Raw genomic sequence first — 17687 nt, 5'->3', positions numbered from 1 at the left:
TCACAAGAGGCAAATAATGTGGGGGCCCTGCAGTACAAGACAGTTATCTAATGTGTCACAAGAGGCAAATAATGTGGGGGCCCTGCAGTACAAGACAGTTATCTAATGTGTCACAAGAGGCAAATAATGTGGGGGCCCTGCAGTACAAGACAGTTATCTAATGTGTCACAAGAGGCAAATAATGTGGGGGCCCTGCAGTACAAGACAGTTATCTAATGTGTCACAAGAGGCAAATAATGTGGGGGCCCTGCAGTACAAGACAGTTATCTAATGTGTCACAAGAGGCAAATAATGTGGGGGCCCTGCAGTACAAGACAGTTATCTAATGTGTCACAAGAGGCAAATAATGTGGGGGCCCTGCAGTACAAGACAGTTATCTAATGTGTCACAAGAGGCAAATAATGTGGGGGCCCTGCAGTACAAGACAGTTATCTAATGTGTCACAAGAGGCAAATAATGTGGGGGCCCTGCAGTACAAGACAGTTATCTAATGTGTCACAAGAGGCAAATAATGTGGGGGCCCTGCAGTACAAGACAGTTATCTAATGTGTCACAAGAGGCAAATAATGTGGGGGCCCTGCAGTACAAGACAGTTATCTAATGTGTCACAAGAGGCAAATAATGTGGGGGCCCTGCAGTACAAGACAGTTATCTTATGTGTCACAAGAGGCAAATAACGTGGGGGCCCTGCAGTACAAGACAGTTATCTAATGTGTCTTCAAACTTAAATTGTCACAAGAGGCAAATAATGTGGGGGCCCTGCAGTACAACACAGTTATCTAATGTGTCTTCAAACTTAAATTGATCTGCAGCTTCAACTGCCACACTTGAGATCTACATATTTTGTCACTTCCCTTCGCCTTCTTTTCAGTGGTATCCCCCTAAGGCACCCATCCTCATTCTGATCTAAGCTGTTATGAGGATATAAAACCCCACACAAACCAACATATTGGAACTATATGTAATTACCCTATCCTTCCTGATCATCTGAAACCAATAGTACATACTCTGGTACTATATGTAAATCCTGCTTTTAGAAAAATATTTTATTGAAATTTTTATTCTGAATTATTAAGTGGCATGGTTTTCTTAGAAAGTGAAGCAACATATTCTCAAAACAACAAATTTAACAGTGCTTTGACCTGTATTTTTCACATAATCATGACTGAGTGACATGAGCTGTAAATAATATTCCGGTACCTATTTCTGAATTGTACTTAATAGTGTATGGAAGCGACTGAAGGTGTTTGATAGTGGCAGCCCCAATTAGTGGCAGACGTTAATCATTTACCGGTTTATTTTAGGCATGGTGACATGAGCTGTATATAATATTCTGGTACTTATCTCTGAATTTTACTTAACAAATAACGTATGGACAATTCTGAAGGTTTTTGATCGTTGCAGTCCTAATTATTATTTACCAATGTAGAATGATAGACTTCTCTTTTTACAAAGGACACAAAGTTACCGAAATAGAAGATAAAAGAATTTCTTAAGACTTTGAGCAAAGTAAACACGTTAAATACATGCACTGTCCATACCTCACTAGGGTCCTTTTGTTTATCGCGATCCAAATGGTTTTACCGGTTGGACCAGAGTTGTTCGTTTATAAAAAAGGTCCGACCTAGTAATCTGTATTGCCCTCAGACGAGCCGTGACAAAATCTTGCTAGGCCTGCATAAACATTTGCAGGTCCGCCAAGATTTATACCCAAAAATGTTACATTTAAAAACAGACAAACCAGTTGTTCTGCATAAACGAAAAGGCCCCGGTATCCAGAAAATACATTTCAATGCAAATGTAACATTGTGATAATAAAGATAAGACATTCCATCCAGATGTAAAATTTATTCTTGATCCAATAATCATAATGACTTCCTTGGACCTGGATCTCAAGGAGAAAGACATGATCCATATTCAAAATTAAATGTCCCTTGTGGTGAAATTTAGGCATGGCAGACCTTTTCTGTTCGTTTTAGTTGCTGGAGCACTTTGTTTAATATAAATAGACTGTCAATTTTCAGGCGTTTACGTTCCACAGAGGTTAATAGTCAAATCTGAACTCAAAGTAGCTGGGATCAAATTGATGAACTCGTACATATCCGTCTTCTGCTCCACTGCTATAGCTGTAAAGGAGATAAGAATAGAATTAGGGGCGATAACACATGCAGTAAAGGGAGTTAATTTACAATTTAATCCTACGATAAAGGGAGATAACTTCCATGCAACAACATAGAAAAAGGACCAGTATAAATATTACAATAAAGGGAGATAAAACCTACAATGAATGGGTATAAAAATAAGTACATAGAGATAACACACAGCACATACATTGTAGCACACAAAGGGAAGATAATACCGTACATTCTTTCTATACGTGGATTCATATGATTTAAAGACATAAGATTAAACAATTTATATTTCCTAACTTACCCAATATGCATAGTGTGACTAAATTTCCTTATAAGAATGCCAAGATGTGTATATACCTTTTTCCATCCGGGTGAAATGATAAACAGTTAATAGGACCAAAGTGGCCTTTGACCCTGCCAAATTCCTCCTCGAAGACAAGGTGATAGAAGCGAGCGTCAAACTTGCCAACCCTGGATGAAGTTGTAGTGACTTCCATAGCCTCTTGTCCTCCTCCAAGTACCACCTGTCATTGGGAAGTGGGAAGTTATCAACCCGAACATGATGAATAGTTCATGGTAGAAACAGTTTTTTGTCGTGTGTTATACAAACAATAATTTCATTAGGATACATTTATACTTCATAAAATCAGCTCAACATGAAATGAGAAGAACTCTTCTGTTTTGTGAACCAAAGACTAAACCATGAAAAGATCACTAAATATGTTGAAACTTTATTGAGAATAGCTTACATGGTCTCTGATAGGAGAAATGGCTGCAGAGTTGACTGGCCTCTCGGTCTTGTATGTCTTCATGTGACGCAGGGACGTAGTATCAAAGAGCTGACACAAGAAAAGAAAACACAGGATGCTAAATCTTTGAATTTATTCAATACATTCTAGGTAAGACAATAAACCAATATAAATTTATGTGAAAACGGATCAACAAATTTTTCAGTTCACATGTAACTGAGTCAGCACAGCTATGGTAGCAGTATACAGTAGAGGGTTGTGGCCATGGGTGATATTTTTGTTAAATGGCTTACCCCTGTATAATGATATGTAAAAAAATTATAAAAATACAACTGTACTAAAATTGGTATAAGCATGATGAAGTGGGCTATGTGAGCTTCACATTTGTAAAAAAAGAAGAAGTTTTTTTTGGTTCGAGAATAAAATTTTGGCCATAATCCGAAAGGGTGTCTACACATGAAAAGCTAGCTTTACAGGAGGTAAAATTTTGACAACAGCACACGACGCAAAATTGCAAAAAATCAAGTTTTACAACTTTACTGGGACCAAGATAATTCTGCAACCAGGTAGGTAATCTTTAATTTCAGACAGAACTTAGGAAAAAAATTACTAGTTGCGGGGGTCAAATTTTGGGTCAAAAATATCAATTTTTGGCATTTTTTGATCATTTTTGATGTGGTAACCATGGTTTTCACACAATTGACATACAAAGGAAAAAGAGGTTTATACACTTCTCAGTACTTTATATGTATTGTAAATGTAATGCAGTTTACAAATATATATACATGTACACATGTATTGTGTAGGGTAAATCCGCTGTGTTTACATTTCCTCGACATGTGCCTTGTTTATCAGAGTCGGACCATTTCTACTGTACACCTCTACCTATGAAAAAGAAATTTCCATGTAAACACTGGATTTAGTCAAATTCTGACAGGATTAGGTAACTTTATAGAGCACTTAACCCTGACAGTACCTTGGCTGTTGTGTCTTTAGAAGCTGTGATTAGCATGGACATGTCTTTGGAGTACCGGATATCATTGATCTGTTTTGAGTGTTCCTGGACAGCATGGATCTTCTCACCAGTCTACACAAAATATAACAAAGATCTAGTATGAGTTATGTCTACACGAAATATAACAAAGATTTAGTATGAGTTATGTCTACACAACAAAGATCTAGTATGAGTTATGTCTACACGAAATATAACAAAGATCTAGTATGAGTTATGTCTACACAACAAAGATCTAGTATCAGTTATGTCTACACAAAATATAACAAAGATCTAATATTGTCTACACAAAATATAACAAAGATCTAGCATGAGTTATGTCTACACAACAAAGATCTAGTATGAGTTATGTCTACACAACAAAGATTAAGTATGAGTTATGTCTACACAACAAAGATCTAGTATGAGTTATGTCTACACAACAAAGATCTAGTATCATTTATGTCTACACAAAATATAACAAAGATCTAATATTGTCTCCACAAAATATAACAAAGATCTAGCATGAGTTATGTCCACACAAAATATAACAAAGATCTAATATGAGCTATGTCTACACAACAAAGATCTAATATGAGTTATGGCTATACAAAATATAACAAAGATCAAGCATGAGTTATGTCTACACAAAATATAACAAAGATCTAGCATGAATTATGTCTACACAACAAAGATCTAGTATGAGTTATGTCTACACAATATATAACAAAGATCTAGTATGAGTTATGTCTACACAACAAAGATCTAGAATGAGTTATGTCTACACAACAAGATCTAGTATGAGTTATGTCTACACAAAATATAACAAAGATCTAGCATGAGTTATGTCCACACAAAATATAACAAAGATCTAATATGAGTTATGTCTACACAACAAAGATCTAATATGAGTTATGTCTACACAAAATATAACAAAGATCTAGTATGAGTAATGTCTACACTACAAAGATCTAGTATGAGTTATGTCTACACAAAATATAACAAAGATCTAGTATGAGTAATGTCTACACTACAAAGATCTAGTATGATTTATGTCTACACAAAATATAACTAAGATCTAGCATGAGTTATGTCTATACAAAATATAACAAAGATCTAGTATGAGTTATGTCTACACAACAAAGATCTAGTATGAGTTATGACTACACAACAAAGATCTAGAATGAGTTATGTCTACACGTCAAAGATCTAGTATGAGTTATGTCTACACAAAATATAACAAAGATTTAGTATGAGTTATGTCTACACGACAAAGATCTAGTATGTGTTATGTCTACACAACAAAGATCTAGTATGAGTTATGTCTACACAACAAAGATCTAGTATGAGTTATGTCTACACTACAAAGATCTTGTATGAGTTATGTCTACACAACAAAGATCTAGTATGAGTTATGTCTACACAACAAAGATCTAGTATGAGATATGTCTACATGACAAAGATCTAATATGAGTTATGTCTACACAAAATATAACAAAGATCTAGCATGAGTTTTGTCTACACAAAATAACACAAAGATCTAATATGAGTTATGTCTACACAAAATATAACAAAGATCTAGTATCAGTTATGTCTACACAAAATATAACAAAGCTCTAGTATGAGTTATGTCTACACAAAACATAAAGATGTAATATTAGTGATGTTTACACAAAATATAACAAAGATCTAGTATGAGTTATGTCTACACAAAACATAAAGATGTAATATGAGTGATGGTTACACAAAATATAACAAAGATCTAGTATGAGTTATGTCTACACAAAACATAAAGATGTAATATGAGTGATGTTTACACAAAATATAACAAAGATCTAATATGAGTTATATATGTCTACACAAAATAACACAAAGATCTAATATGAGTTATGTCTACACAAAATATAACAAAGATCTAGTATGAGTTATGTCTACACAAAACATAAAGATGTAATATGAGTGATGTTTACACAAAATATAACAAAGATCTAATATGAGTTATGTCTACACAAAATATAAGAAAGATCTAGTATGAGTTATGTCTACACAAAACATAACAAAGATCTAATATGAGTTATGTCTACACAAAATATAAAAAAAGATCTAATATGAGTTATGTCTACACAACAAAGATCTAATATGAGTTATGTCTATACAAAATATAACAAAGATCAAGCATGAGTTATGTCTACACAAAATAACACAAAGATCTAGTATGAGTTATGTCTACACAAAATAACACAAAGATCTAGTTTGAGTTATGTCTACACAACAAAGATCTAGTATGAATTTTGTCTACACAAAATAACACAAAGATCTAGTATGAGTTTTGTCTACACAAAATAACACAAAGATCTTGTATGAGTTGTGTCTACATGAAATATAACAAATGTCTACACAAAATAACAAAGATCTAGTATTAAAATGATGTCTAAACAAAATAATTCATAAATCTAAAATGAATGAAGTCGACACAAATAGAGTTGTAAGAATTATGTTTACTCCTGTCATCAATCTGACTTTGAATTTATTGTTGAAATGAGATTTCCTGTTTAAAGCAAAACCTGATATTTTGACATGAAAAGCAATCCCAAGCAAGGAAGTCCTATATGAAGATTGACCTGTGGGAACATAAGATTTGGACAGAAACTGGGAAATAGGACCATCACTAAAATGTCACCGCTGACTGGTTGATATTAACAAGTTTTCTCTGCACATTCTTTTCACATAACAAAGCACATTATACTGAATAATTGTGATGATATACAGGAAATTTATTTTTAATTTTTTTCTTTGTCACCCAAGAATATACAACAGTGTGACAGAAACAAAACATATTCACACAAGTGAATAAAATATACTCTTTATTCCTATACAGTGGAAACAAAATCAAACCTAGACACTTACTTTCATATCAATATGACACAACTCTCCGTTTTCATGTCCTGTGATGATGTACTCTTCGTACGGTCCCCAGACAGCAGATGTAATCTTAGAACCGGCTATGGGAAAGATCATCGCTGGCTCTCCTAATAACCATAAAATATATTTTTCACATGTAAAAGCTACAAGCATGAGCCTGAACAAATCAATTTATAATTTATTTTATTTTCACAAATCTTCAAGAAGTCGTTAATTTCATTTTGATGAACAGTACATTCTCATATCATTGATTAAATTAATTGATAGTTCATACTCATATCATTGATGTCGTAGATGTGGATTTCACAAGGATGTCCCATGGTTTTGTCAGTTGTGTACATGATAAGGTTTCCACTGTAGGAGAAGCCACATGACCTTACAGCTGTTTTCGACTCCATGGTTGACAGCATTTTCCCTGTAATATACCAAAATCACAGTTCAAATTACATTATCATCAGCATAAATTATTTCAATATGCATCACAATTTTATAAATTTCAATTAGTTTGAGGTAAGATAATGTGCTGTAAACATATACAGTCTATAAGGTAAAAGGTTAAAGAAGTGATGAAGTAAATTAGCTCCTGTTTTTATATCGTATAAAAGGTCGTTATCTCTGCAGTGTAATATTTATGTTGCTGTGTTAAGGTGCACATCTATAGAGAACCACAGTGCTCTGTATTGTACCTCCAAAAAAAAAGAGCTTCAATTTCTTGGTCATTTTTATCACTTGGATTTGCTTGCTCATTTACTTCAGCAACGAGTATTTATACAAAAGGATTAAAAAATCCTCCGCTACACAGATTTGATTGATATATAAAGCCTGGAAATCATCACACTGGGTAACATCTCAAAATGTTACATCTTTTTAAAAAGGCCTACAATCTATATTTGTCTTTGTATGAATATAAAAGAAATAGCATTAATATAACTTTTCAATGCCAGTGTAGGGTAGAAAAGTGGTCAGACTGTACCTAAATATGAATGTGCTAATTTAACAAATATACATACATGTCATCATGTAACACTACAGATAAATCTGTTCAATATTCACAGGGAGATGTACAAATTCAAAATAGCATTAATCACATCAATACATTGTGTTATGTGTGATCTGACGTCATTTACACAGCATCTTTACATCAGTCGTTCACACAGTTACATGATAGTCATTTGTTTATTATGCATTAACTCATTCACCCCTGAAGACACATTTGAACTCTTCCAATTCAAAGGTTTGAATAGTTCATGATGAAGTTTCAGGGGTGAATGAGTTAAGCTAGGAGTGTGGTATAAAACTATTTAACCACTCTTACAGCTTACAAAATATTAACTTACCTGTTTGACAATCCCATAGTTTACACGAGTTGTCAGCAGACCCTGTCAACACATAGGTTGTGTCCCCTGAACACCACAGTCAAGGTAAAACTTATATTTTTTATTACGAATTAAGTACCAAAAATGGTCTTTAACTCAAATACTTCAAAAATACTTTCAAACAATATTTCACGACATGATAGATTTGAATGGTTCAGTGTTCGAAAGCAATGGTGGTTTGATAGCTGGCAGCCATAAAGAATCTTGTCAATGTATGTAAAGTTCAACAGTGTTAGCCCCATTGTCTATGCAATTTTATAGGCATGTGTTTTTCAATCACTGAAATACTTTTGTGTGGAAACAACTGCATCCCTATTATTTTTCCTTAAAGAATATCAAGAAATCAAAGTGTTTGTACTGAGAACAGTGCACGGTCACATCGGTTGTTACGAACAGCCAAGCAGGGGAGCTTGTGTACCAATCATACACTGTTTACACTATGAAGTTATTAAACAACATGGCACATTTTTTGTTGTAGCTTGTATTATGTGGGTGCTCAGAAAAATATCAGACTTAAAAGTCCACTTGCCTAATGCTCTGGACAAAATAATGGCTTATATCCAGGGGCAAGTAGTCAATCAGACATTCCATCAACTATTTATTTTTTTAGACTTTTTGACTGATGAAAATAACCGAAATTCAGCTGAACTATGAAATGGGTCTATTGAAAACTGACTTGGGCCATAGGATTTCTTTTTTCTGTAGACCCATGGTCTATGGAAAATTCAGTTACTTTCAGACACTGATGTTTTGACCTTGTGAAAGTAGGAAAAAAATTCCATTAAAATTTGCTGTAAAATAACAAAGGATACAATTGACATCAATGTTCCAAACAGCTCCTGTATGACCCTTAAAGGTCCCAAGTCTCTCGCCGTTGATTGAATACCACACATTGGGTTGATGATCCTTAGCACAGGTAAAGATGAGATCCCCCTCCCTGTTGTATTTGATCTCTGTAATTGACCGCTCATGACCATGTAGCAGAATCGGCTTCTGTACAAATGAAAAACATAACTGACATAAGCACAGTACTATGATGGAAAAATACTTTGTCAGGAATCTGAAAAAAAATGAAACTCAGTAATACAAAATATAATCATTCTATCTATTTAAATGTTATAATTATAATCTACAGAGACAAAAATGGCTTTTATGTTTGAAGTAGCCTCCTGTATGAAAAGGGATGAATCTTTAATACCTTTTAGGGAAATTCCATATATTTCTTTAAAAGAAAATAAAGAGCTTAATTTAAAACCCTTGATAGATTCTTCTTAAAGTGTCAGATAGTTTCGGTAACAAGACAAAGGTTGCTTACGGACATGTCAAAAGTTATTTGGCGATATTTTCCACTTTTTCTTTTGTTTATTGTAGGTACGTACCCATTACCTAATAATTTGTAAAATTTCAAGTTTATTATATAAATGCAAAGTATTGTAACACACCAATCTAATTAAGGAGGCTTTTATACACAACCCAATGCAAGGAAAGTAACTTGTATAAAATAAAACTCTTATTAGCCATTCCGTCTTTGTGTATTGCAGAGTTATCTTCTCTTTTGAGCAGGTATTGATTGTTACTTCATTAACAATCAACCCCTGTTCACAAGAGCAGATAACTCTGCAATACGCAAAGACGGAATTGGGTGCCAGTTGTCAGAGGTTCCAAATTAAAGTTTTTTTACGTAAGAGGTTATTTTATTATTATCATTAATATATATATGACATTGTTATAACGATGTCACAACTTACCGAAACATTGAAAATGGCATTATAATAACTTAATAATATAACTTACATGTCTATGATATAAACGAATAATATGTCATGTAAGTTTTTGCCTATTATTTATTTTCTTTATTATATAAATAGAACTTCTAATAAATAATCTTAATATATCTAAGTGAATTAATTGGTGTTAATGCATTGACTAACTACCAGGTATTATCAATATGAACTAAAAAACGTAAGGGTAATGGTTGAATTAATCCATGTACTCACTGACTACATTTATAGCATCAGATTATGGTAGCACAAGGAATCACATATTATGTTATATTTTGAATTAGGGAGATTAACTATGTGTTTGGCAAGAATAAGTAGAATTGTAAAATATTGGTTGAAGCTCCTCAGGTCAAATCATTGTATCTTAACCTCATGTTATAATGTAGTATTTGATGACTGTGTCAGGTAATGTCAATTGGGTAACAATTATAAAAGAGCTACTATGTACTTATGGTTTTGCAGAGATATGGTATGCTCAGAAAGTATTTAATGAAAACATGTTTACATCGGAACTCAAGCAAAAATTAAAAGATTGTTTCGTACAAAACAATTTAATACATTTTACCAATACCTCAAAGTGTTACATTTACAAACACTTAGTAGATACTTTAACATTGCAATATCATTTATGTGAACCTGCAGCTGTTACAAATAAATATAAGAACATTATTTGTTAATACAGGCTTTCATCACAAAGTCTAAATTTTGAATAATTGTGGATGTGTAGAAGACGATGATCATTTTATATTCTAATTTTTAATTTTTATTCTGATATAAGAACAAAATATATTAAGCCATATTTCTGGCTTCGCCCTTCGATTCTCTCTTCAAACTTGTACAGGCCCTGTCTGTAAGGAAGGTTAAACAACTAAATAATCTTCACGTGGTATTTTTGTATTGCCACTGCCAGGCATGACACACTAGTCTACTAGTAATACCATTGTGTTATAAATAATCAACTTATAATAATGTATACTACATTTACTAATTGCACGAATTATATTATCACGGAGCGAAATTATTACACATTGTTCAGCATCTGTTAGCTTGTATATAATATGCATACATTTACTATGTTTAACCACGGACTAATTCCGTGGTTTAACACACATATGCTATTACATTGTAAAACTTCTATAAGCTGTACTGCTTTTGGAATAAACTGAATTGAATTAAATTGCTGCAGCAATAGGCGCATGGCGCTAATTGGTAACACTACAGTGTAATTATCCCCCGCACAGGTAGGTCATGATACAGGTCATTGACTGAAGCCATACTTGTGTATCACAGAAATGGTGACATAATCGCTATTGGGTTACGACAGAGGCTGTACAGTTTACAAGGCTTTAAATGAAACAATTTTTTGTATGTCCCAAATCGACTCAATTAAGTCCTAAAACCTATTTGGGACTCCCAAAACAACTTGTTACTGTAACATCTAGCATTTATTCCCAACTATACAAAGCAGTTGGTTTGTTTTCAATTTATAACCCGATACAGTTTAATTTCTTCAAGGTGAAGGGATTATAATGTCAAAATATGTTTTACTACACCCAATCATGATCAGGTTAATTACAACGAAGAAGATTTCATTTTGTGAACCTAATCGTAATAATCGTAATAATAGCTTTTCAGAGCTTATGTTTCTGTTTTCATATAGGCCTACGACTATAAAAAATTGTATTTTGTAAGACAGTGCATTTGAATTTGTTTTTCTTTTTGGACCTACAAACTTTAATCCATGTCTCGAAAGCCCTTGTCAAGGCTCGATATAATGTAACATCAAATCACTAGGTCCGTATCTATTTCATAAACTGACAACTCTTGTCGAAACGGTCAAAATGTTTGGAACGCAAATCAGAAATAAACGAAAACGGACCGGCATTTTAAGTGCTCAGAAACGGGAAAGAACCTGTATGGGATCAAACTACTTCACTGTTATATTATCCTCGAATGAATAACAACAATGTTATTGTGTTTCTTTCTGACCAACATAATGAATTTGATACCCATTCATAGATACAAAATTACAACACAACATTACCATCTTGCAATATTGCGAAAGGCTCCCATGCACACCGGAAATAAAAGGAAAGCGGAAGTTTGAATGGCGCTTGCGTAAGGGGAGCATAGCGTATAAAATTAATTATTACACTTCTTGAAATATCCTTACTTACAAGAATATTATATTTTGCAATTTGATAACCTCCTAATGTGTGTTCTTAATTTCAAATTAATAAAAAAAATCATTGTATTGCAATAATATGTGCTTTAATTATTTTTATTTTTAACAACTTAAGCGACATACGCCATTAGAAATAAGGAGACTTCTGCAAAATGGGTCTTCAAATATCAACGGGGTTTGGAAGATGGTTTGAACCTGAATTGTACCCTTATGAGAAAGAGAATCCTACTTTTGATCCCAATTATGGATTTTCAAATGGTCGTAAAGAGAGAGGTAACACAAACATATTTTTAAATAATTTACAATTTCACCTTCAACATGTTAGCAGAATAGTGTAGAAGTCTTTTTTAGGAGGTCATTATTTCCATTTCCACCAAAAAAATACCAACTGCAACAGATATTATATAATTATTTGTGGCTATTTTACAAATGGGTAGTTCTTGGAATTGTTAATGCAATGTTTTCTTTCAATGACATTGATGTCACTTTTCTGTAAACACTGAGTGTGACAATAATATGACTCGGTCTCGGGCATGGCCTTACTATTAAAAAAAAACTTTTTCAATAACTTAGCCTAGTCCGTCTGGGAAAAAAAATAGCAACAGTCGCAATGACAGATCACGCTTGATGTTATCTCAATTATCCGTTTTTATATATGGCATGGCCAAATATAATATTACTGACTGATGCCGCCATGTTTACTACAATTTCCATATTGGGTCATGATACCCATATATAGACGTCTGACCTATATGTCAGAAGCAAGACAAAGTTTCCAACATGGCGTTAAATTCAGATTTCAATTGCCCTTGCTATGTTAACGTGATAATTTGACAACATTTAAGGCAAAGTTTAACTTCAAGTTATATAGGGTGCCTCGGTAGCCGTGATCGCTAATGCCCACAGTCATTGTACTACTGTGTGCAATCAAGCATGAGCTTCAGACCACTTGCTCTCCCAAGAATTTCGATTCGATCCCCAGCGTTGGTGGAAAAAAAGAGTGGTTTCCCCACGTGGGTTTTCCTCCACCACGAAAACACCATTTGTTCCCTTAGCTCTACAGAGCTTATGTTTGTTGCTGACAATTGTACACGACGTTAAATAAAGATTATTATTATTATATTATTATCAATAGAAATAGTTCATATTACAAACCTATTAATGGAAACGGACAAATGTGCTTTCAATTCTAAAATCGCCCTGGTGTGATTTGCACCTGGCTTGCTCCATAACAAGAAATGGGATTTAATACCCGGCCGGGAAAAAGAAGGCCGGGTATTGATATTAATACTAGGGACTGTCCTTCATGGTGTCCGGTCATAATTTGCCCAAAATCCATTTGCCTTAGGTTGTTTCACGTGAGGTTGTTTTTAAACCAGTTTAGTTACCTATGTATGGATAATGCAATCTCAACTGAATTGTTCCTTTATCTTCCTTGGCCTTTTCTTTAAACCTGAAATTCTTCCAACACCACAATATCGTTAATGAAAATGAAAACTTTTTAGCCCACCATCACTGACCATCATTAGATGATGGGCTATTCAAATAACTTTACATCGATAATTTGTCTGTCATTTCTTCCGTCTATCCCTATCCTTGTGTTTAATCTCGCTATACTTTCAATCCTTGTGTTTAGTCTCACTACTCCCAATCCTTGTGTTTAGTCTCACTACTCCCAATCCTAGTGTTTAGTCTCACTTCTCCTAATCCTTGTGTTTTGTCTCACTGCTCCCAATCTTCATGTTTAGTCTCACTTCTCCCAATCCTTGTGTTTAGTCTCACTACTCTCAATCCTAGTGTCTAGTCTCACTACTCCCAATCCTAGTGTTTAGTCTCCTACTCCCAATCCTAGTGTTTAGTCTCCTACTCCCAATCCTTGTATTTAGTCTCACTACTCCCAATCCTCATGTGTAGTCTCACTACTCCCAATCCTTATGTTTAGTCTCACTATACCCAATCCCTGTGTTTAGTCTCACTACTCCCAATTCCCATGTTTAGTCTCACTACTCTGATGATTGCTTACAGATGATGGTAATTCTGCATCTTGTGACATCCTTGACTTGTAGTCTGTCACTGCTATCATTCTAATCGCGAAGCCTCATTTGACCTCATCAGGTGATGGCCAGCCCTCTTAAGATATTTCGACCCTTAATCACTACATCCTCCGGCTGGTGGGTCAGTAGTGGTGGCCAAACCACTACTCGTCTATGTCGGCTTCCACATCGGCTCTTCTCATTTGTGCCATAACCAGCACGATGCATTCTCTGCAGCTTCTCCCAGTGAGTCCTGTCGACTGTAGTGTCCTCCACACTGACTGTGCAGGGACACCTTTACAGCCAACCTCCACTGGAAAGAGCCATACTGTCCATCCTCTGCTCCTGCACTTTTCCATCAGCTCATCATACTTGGCTTTCTTCCTCTCATGAACTTCCTCCCAGCCTTCCTACCATGGTACAGTGAGCTCTATGGCAATGAGGTGTCTGGATTGCTCTGTCCATATTACCATATGTCAGGCCTCAGTGTTGTTTCCACTATTCCTGGAAACACAAGCTTCCTGTCAAGGTCAACCTTCATCTCCCATGTTGGCGCCCGTTCCAAGATGGATAAGGTGCTTCGAGGCTTCACTGTGGCTTTCTCACTACTCACTACACCCAATCCTCGTGTTTAGTCTCACTACTCCCAATCCTCGTGTTGAGTCTCACTACTCCCAATCCTCGTGTTTAGTCTCACTATTCCCAATCCTCGTGTTTAGTCTCACTACTCCCAATCCTCATGTTTAGTCTCACTATTCCCAATCCTCGTGTTTAGTCTCACTACTCCCAATCCTTGTGTTTTGTCTCACTACACCCAATCCTAGTGTTTAGTCTCACTACTCCAAATCCTTGTGTTTAGTCTCACTACTCCCAATCTTTGTGTTTTGTCTCACTACTCCAAATCCTTGTGTTTAGTCTCACTACTCTTAAATTTCATGGCTAGTTTAATTTATTTCATTACTGCCAAATTTAATGTCCATTCTCACTTTTTCCAATCTTTTATTTCAATATTCACTGCTCCGAAACTTTCTGCTAAGTTTAGCTACTCTCAAATGTTATGTTTCAATTTGATTTTCAGAGCCTCCAATCTCCTATGAACAGATGGTATCAGCTAAAGTGCCAGAAGAATTTCGTGATTACTGCGCCCATTATTATATCGACTTTAAAAAATGTCTACTGAAGTCAGTTCCATTCGGATACAGATGTAACCATGAAAAACACCACTTTGAAGAGTGTCAACAGAATGAGTAAGTATAAAAATAGCTATTATGTATCTGCTACATATGTATATGGTTTCATACGAAAAAAAGCAAATGAAGACAATATAAATATTGATGAAGTCCAATTGTATATGGCCATGAAAATAAAATGTTAGTTTTAATGATTTTCAATAATCCTTGTAAGAACATCTTTATTACTAGGCCAAAATGTACACAATGGTATCAACAAGATGCTGGAAGTTTTATCCTGACAAAGTTGATCATAGGGCTAATTAACTTCAGTGAAAGGGCCAAATGGCCTCACCAATGCCAGGCTGTAATATTGCTAATTGGAATCAACCAATATATTGATCTGTGCCTTATTTAAAAAAATTGTGCATTTCTATATATATAACAAGCTTAGATAATCTCAATGCCGTACACTTGATATACCACAACATATATATACATCATAAAAATATTAAAATATCATGTGTAGATGTTTCTTTTCAACAAAGTTGAAATATCATTGTACACATATTCACTATGTTCATAAATCTGTCCATCCTTCTCAGTTTTGGAGGTACATCTTGTCCCCTATTTTGTATATGCCCTTTGGGGGTGGTATTTACATGTAGGTACATCATAAAAAGGTCCTGTGTTATGTACCAAAATGTGAACACAGCAACCTATATTTTGACCTTGACCTCACAAACACTGAAATACAGGTTTGCTGAGCATCTTGACCTCTATTTCAGTATTTCATGTATAGACTTAAGACTTGGACAATGGTATGTATAGGTACATTGTACATAACAGAAGACATGTTTTATGTAACAAAACAAAGTTATTAAGACCTCTAGTTATGACCTTCTGACCTTTGATCTTAGACACTGAAATATATAGAGAATAATACGGTCACTGTTTTTTATATGAACTTGAGACTTGGTATGTAGGTACATCAAGAGAATACCAAAACCTTTATATGACATTTGGCCTTGCTTAAGTACCTAAATATAGGTTTAAAAGCTATCTCTCACCGAAAGATTCATGTAGGATGATTATACTTGACATAACCAATCTAAAGCGATACTTGCTATATACTGGTATGCTTCCACATTGTTTAAAATCCAAAATTGTGAACATAGACTATTCTCTGTCTGTTATTCTTTGGCATTATGACATTGAAAAGTCATGCATGAAGATTTGTATTTATGCCTATGTTGTGTACGATGAAAGCCAGATGGAACTGACAAAATACCTGTCCTGAAATGTATTGATCAATCAATTATGATCTCAAAGTGATCTATATGTGTCTTATGAATGAAACTGTACAAGTACTAATCACAATTTATCTTTCCAATCATATAGAATATGTATAGCAAACCATTAAAAAAAGACAAATTTCGAATGAAACTATGCTTAAATTTTAGTATAAATCATATGTACATATTCAATTTGACAAATCTGTCTATTACATAGCATGTGAAAAAGGAATGAATTCAATACTGCTTTCAAAATGTTTTAGATCCAGTGGGTCAAACCCTTGATTGATTTAACCTTTCTGTATGAACAGTGCTGGATTCTGTGGTGGGATTCCATATTTCCCCGGGTTAGGGATTTGTCAAAAGGAAAAATGCATGAGTTTAAAAGAAAATTTGCAGGCTGGGTGGATTGGTGGGGTTAGGGTTCTGTAGACCAGAACACACTTCTAGATCTGACATTGACGATGGTGTATTGAATATTTATATGTATAAATGTATTTGCACAAATTAATCATTCTTTTAAACCTTATATACTTTGATTTTTTACAGAATGATTAGTAGAATGAAAGAATATGAACGTGAAAAGCGACTATTACAACGGGCCCATAGAAAGAAGCTACAAGGAGCAGTTGACAATGTGGAGGTATTGGAGGATTAGACATTAGTTTGATAGAAAACATTTGTAAATATAGACCACACCCTGGAATGTGTTACCCAATTGGCCGTGACACCATGAATATCTTACATCAGGGAAAATTACACGAAGTTGCATCAGTTTTATGTTGGGGAAAAAATTAATAAAAATTGATATTTTTTGTGATGTATTTGTTTGAAGTTTTTTTTATCTCACCTCACTTGAGTGAGTCTGAAAGTGTCGAACTGTGTCTGTTGTCAGCTTTTCCTTTCAACATCTTCTACATAAGTATGAATCTGGCATGGCACTTTCAAGGTCACAGGGGTCAAATATGTAAACAAGAGTACCGCTGGAGTGGAATGCCATATGCCCATCACATGATGCCATGCAGCTGCAGCCATTGAGACTTCAAGATTGTGT

The 17687-nt window shown here is 34.5% G+C and overlaps 2 protein-coding genes across 2 annotated transcripts; one reads left to right on the top strand and one right to left on the bottom strand.

The window, feature by feature from the left end:
- Nucleotides 1-1833: 1833 nt before the first annotated feature.
- On the bottom strand, nucleotides 1834-12061 carry LOC110463304 (eukaryotic translation initiation factor 3 subunit I-like). Its single transcript, XM_021517803.1, has 9 exons — nucleotides 11996-12061; nucleotides 8983-9163; nucleotides 8132-8197; nucleotides 7069-7209; nucleotides 6780-6901; nucleotides 3858-3968; nucleotides 2882-2971; nucleotides 2490-2656; nucleotides 1834-2126 (listed from the first exon to the last, which is right to left on the bottom strand). Exons 1-9 carry the CDS (start codon nucleotides 11996-11998, stop codon nucleotides 2045-2047), a joined length of 963 nt encoding a protein of 320 aa, XP_021373478.1. The 5' UTR covers nucleotides 11999-12061; the 3' UTR covers nucleotides 1834-2044.
- Nucleotides 12062-12236: 175 nt separating this feature from the next.
- LOC110463288 (NADH dehydrogenase [ubiquinone] 1 beta subcomplex subunit 7-like) lies at nucleotides 12237-17453 on the top strand. The gene is made up of 3 exons (XM_021517776.1): nucleotides 12237-12409; nucleotides 15248-15416; nucleotides 17183-17453. The coding sequence occupies exons 1-3, from the start codon at nucleotides 12289-12291 to the stop codon at nucleotides 17289-17291; spliced, it is 399 nt and encodes a 132-aa protein (XP_021373451.1). The 5' UTR covers nucleotides 12237-12288; the 3' UTR covers nucleotides 17292-17453.
- The last annotated feature ends 234 nt before the right edge of the window (nucleotides 17454-17687 follow it).

Source organism: Mizuhopecten yessoensis, unplaced genomic scaffold, assembly GCF_002113885.1.
Source record: "Mizuhopecten yessoensis strain PY_sf001 unplaced genomic scaffold, ASM211388v2 scaffold10885, whole genome shotgun sequence".
Classification (NCBI taxonomy): domain Eukaryota; kingdom Metazoa; phylum Mollusca; class Bivalvia; order Pectinida; family Pectinidae; genus Mizuhopecten; species Mizuhopecten yessoensis.
The sequence above is the reverse complement of the archived record's forward strand: the minus strand, read 5'-3'. Positions and strand labels throughout refer to the sequence as shown.

What these genes read in the sequence shown, in the direction of transcription:
- LOC110463304 (XM_021517803.1), bottom strand. An exon ending in CTAAAGACACAACAGCCAAG is followed by an intron (nt 2,972 to 3,857) that starts GTACTGTCAGGG and finishes TTCTTGTGTCAG; the next exon opens with CTCTTTGATACTACGTCCCT. An exon ending in TTTCTCCTATCAGAGACCAT is followed by an intron (nt 2,657 to 2,881) that starts GTAAGCTATTCT and finishes TCCCAATGACAG; the next exon opens with GTGGTACTTGGAGGAGGACA.
- LOC110463288 (XM_021517776.1), top strand. Translation starts at nt 12,289, where the DNA reads ATGGGTCTTCAAATATCAACGGGGTTTGGAAGATGGTTTGAACCTGAA. An exon ending in AAATGGTCGTAAAGAGAGAG is followed by an intron (nt 12,410 to 15,247) that starts GTAACACAAACA and finishes TTTGATTTTCAG; the next exon opens with AGCCTCCAATCTCCTATGAA. An exon ending in GAAGAGTGTCAACAGAATGA is followed by an intron (nt 15,417 to 17,182) that starts GTAAGTATAAAA and finishes GATTTTTTACAG; the next exon opens with AATGATTAGTAGAATGAAAG.